Here is a 2,212-nt window from a genome sequence, read left to right on the forward strand (position 1 = left end):
TGAATTGTCTGCTTACAATGTAGATATATCGATTTTCAAGAAGATCTTGAGGAGTGGTGAAACCGTATGTTCTGGGTTTGATCAGCGCCGATGATAGCATACTTTTGAAAGACGAGGAAATTATGATGTTGAGAATGAGCCATAGCGAGAAGAGATATTTTATGACGGTTCTATCGAAAATGCGGTTGAGAGATGTTCCTTGCTCTACGAACACCTTGAGAAGTGCCTAAAAAATTATCAATTTTATTATTAATTCGAGAAATTTCATGCTTTTTCTTGGCATGACTGTCAGTTCTTCTGTCTTTCGGGAGAACAGAGCAGCTTCCATAAGGTTGCCACTTTACGTTTAGAGCACCAAGTTGGTGAGATGTTCCTTCTCTTAACAGACAAACATATAAACGAAGTATATCTTCTTACTAATGTGATACTAACCAAGAAATTCTGGTAAAATTCTGAACAGTTTCTGCTGCGATATGAAGTGAATATCATCACTGATAGAATTATGAAGAATACGAGGATTGTTACTATGTACGATGATGTATCGAAGGTATCTATTACGATCCAGAAGCCAAGCTCTTTGATTGGGTCAACAAATAAAGTGCCATAGATTGGCGAACTCCAAGTGTAGGAAGTGAAGTAGGCATTTCTGTTAGAGACGACTAGAACTGAACCGGCAACCAAATCAGCTTCTCCTGAGTTCACCTGAAAATAATAATTCATAAACCTACTACTTACGTACAAGGTGCCCGCGAGAAAAACACCCTATACCTTATATGCAAATCTAAAGGAGGTACCGAAAAATTTAACGAGTGTAAATTTAGAACTAAACCTCATACAACGACTCCGAAGAGACTTTTTTATAAATATCCCACTTCAACTATCTAGGAGAGTTGAAGACGAACGATGTGAAAGCATTAGCGTGCCTGCTTGTTTCCCTGACCTCAAAACTATTGAATATTTATGGGCAATGGTGGGAAGCTCTTCAGATATTCTCGTACAACCAATGTTGGTGAAATGGGTCTGATCCCCTTCCCAGCTTTGGCTATTCAATTCGTGATAAAGCTTTGTTATCTCTACTCACATCATGAAGCATCTCTTGCCAAATGTTTGTGTAATTCTTGAACCGGTACCTTTGGATGTCAGGAGTGAAATTCAACGCCTTACTGAGGGCAGTTATGATTTGAAAATCTGCTCCCTCTAAAATACATACGTCTGGTGCTGTATATTTTCTGGAAATTGTTAATTATAAAGGAAGATATCGCGCGTGAGTGCAGAATTAAGAATAAACATTATTAGAAACAATTTCCCATGGAAATTTTGAATCAAATGCATATTCTAGGCAAGATGGCATCTGGTTCATCATTTTCGACTATGAAGCTTTGGAATTGAGCAGAAAATTTATCATTGTTTACGTTTGGAGTGAAAAACACAATTTTTTTTTCAATTACTTACTTGCACTGTAGAGATAGGTAATTTCCATGGTATATCTTCAGTGTTATACCTTTCAAATTTTTAAAATTCCTGTGGAACTCTTGCAAACTATCCAATCTCCCTGGAATGATCAGGGTAGGATTTAAATCTTCATTCTCGTCGAAACAGCTGAACAACTGATTATACTTCATGTCCAGAATGAAAGAAGCAGGTACCAGTTGTGCAAAGTCAGAAGAACATAGCTCAACGTCGAGAGTGTAGGTCAGAAAAATATTCCTGCTGTACTTCTGAAAAATTTTCTTCTCGATTTTGAGTTCTTCAGAAGAATTCGATAAGAAAAAAACGTTGAGTGATTTTTCCGAAGATATGAATGCTTCGGAAAAGAGATGAAGATTGTTGTATATTTCGGCTGGTGGTACAATTTTTAGTGAGGAATCAATATCGGCTTCAAGTGGATGGAAAATGAGAATTTTGAAGTCTTCATGGTTAGTTAGGACTCGCTTAAATAAACTCAACCATTCTTGATCGGCTGGCATGGAAAATTTTGCGTTTACATGCTTCTGCTTCGTGGATAATATTACGAGAATGTATAGAAGAAATATTTGGCATGATTGTATGATGCTCATCTCGGAAAATATATGGAAAAACTGGAAAAATATTCTCGCATGTGAATTGGAAGGTAGCAGCAAAGTTTCGTCGTAATGGAAAAACAAATGGAACTAATGCGTTTATTGAATTAGGCTGGAAAATATTCAATAGATAATGTTCAATCCTGAGTGAA

The 2,212-nt window shown here is 36.8% G+C and overlaps 1 protein-coding gene across 1 annotated transcript; it reads right to left on the reverse strand.

Moving 5' to 3' along the window:
• Window positions 1-288: 288 nt before the first annotated feature.
• Window positions 289-1,941, reverse strand: LOC123316784. The gene is made up of 3 exons (XM_044903009.1): window positions 1,453-1,941; window positions 1,082-1,229; window positions 289-702 (listed from the first exon to the last, which is right to left on the reverse strand). Exons 1-3 carry the CDS (start codon window positions 1,620-1,622, stop codon window positions 289-291), a joined length of 732 nt encoding a protein of 243 aa, XP_044758944.1. The 5' UTR covers window positions 1,623-1,941.
• Between the last annotated feature and the right edge of the window lie 271 nt (window positions 1,942-2,212).

The sequence above is a fragment of the Coccinella septempunctata genome, chromosome 7 (genome assembly GCF_907165205.1).
Source record: "Coccinella septempunctata chromosome 7, icCocSept1.1, whole genome shotgun sequence".
NCBI classification, from domain to species: domain Eukaryota; kingdom Metazoa; phylum Arthropoda; class Insecta; order Coleoptera; family Coccinellidae; genus Coccinella; species Coccinella septempunctata.

What these genes read in the sequence shown, in the direction of transcription:
- LOC123316784 (XM_044903009.1), bottom strand. Translation starts at nt 1,622, where the DNA reads ATGAAGTATAATCAGTTGTTCAGCTGTTTCGACGAGAATGAAGATTTA. An exon ending in TACCTATCTCTACAGTGCAA is followed by an intron (nt 1,230 to 1,452) that starts GTAAGTAATTGA and finishes AACAATTTCCAG; the next exon opens with AAAATATACAGCACCAGACG. An exon ending in GGCAAGAGATGCTTCATGAT is followed by an intron (nt 703 to 1,081) that starts GTGAGTAGAGAT and finishes TATTATTTTCAG; the next exon opens with GTGAACTCAGGAGAAGCTGA.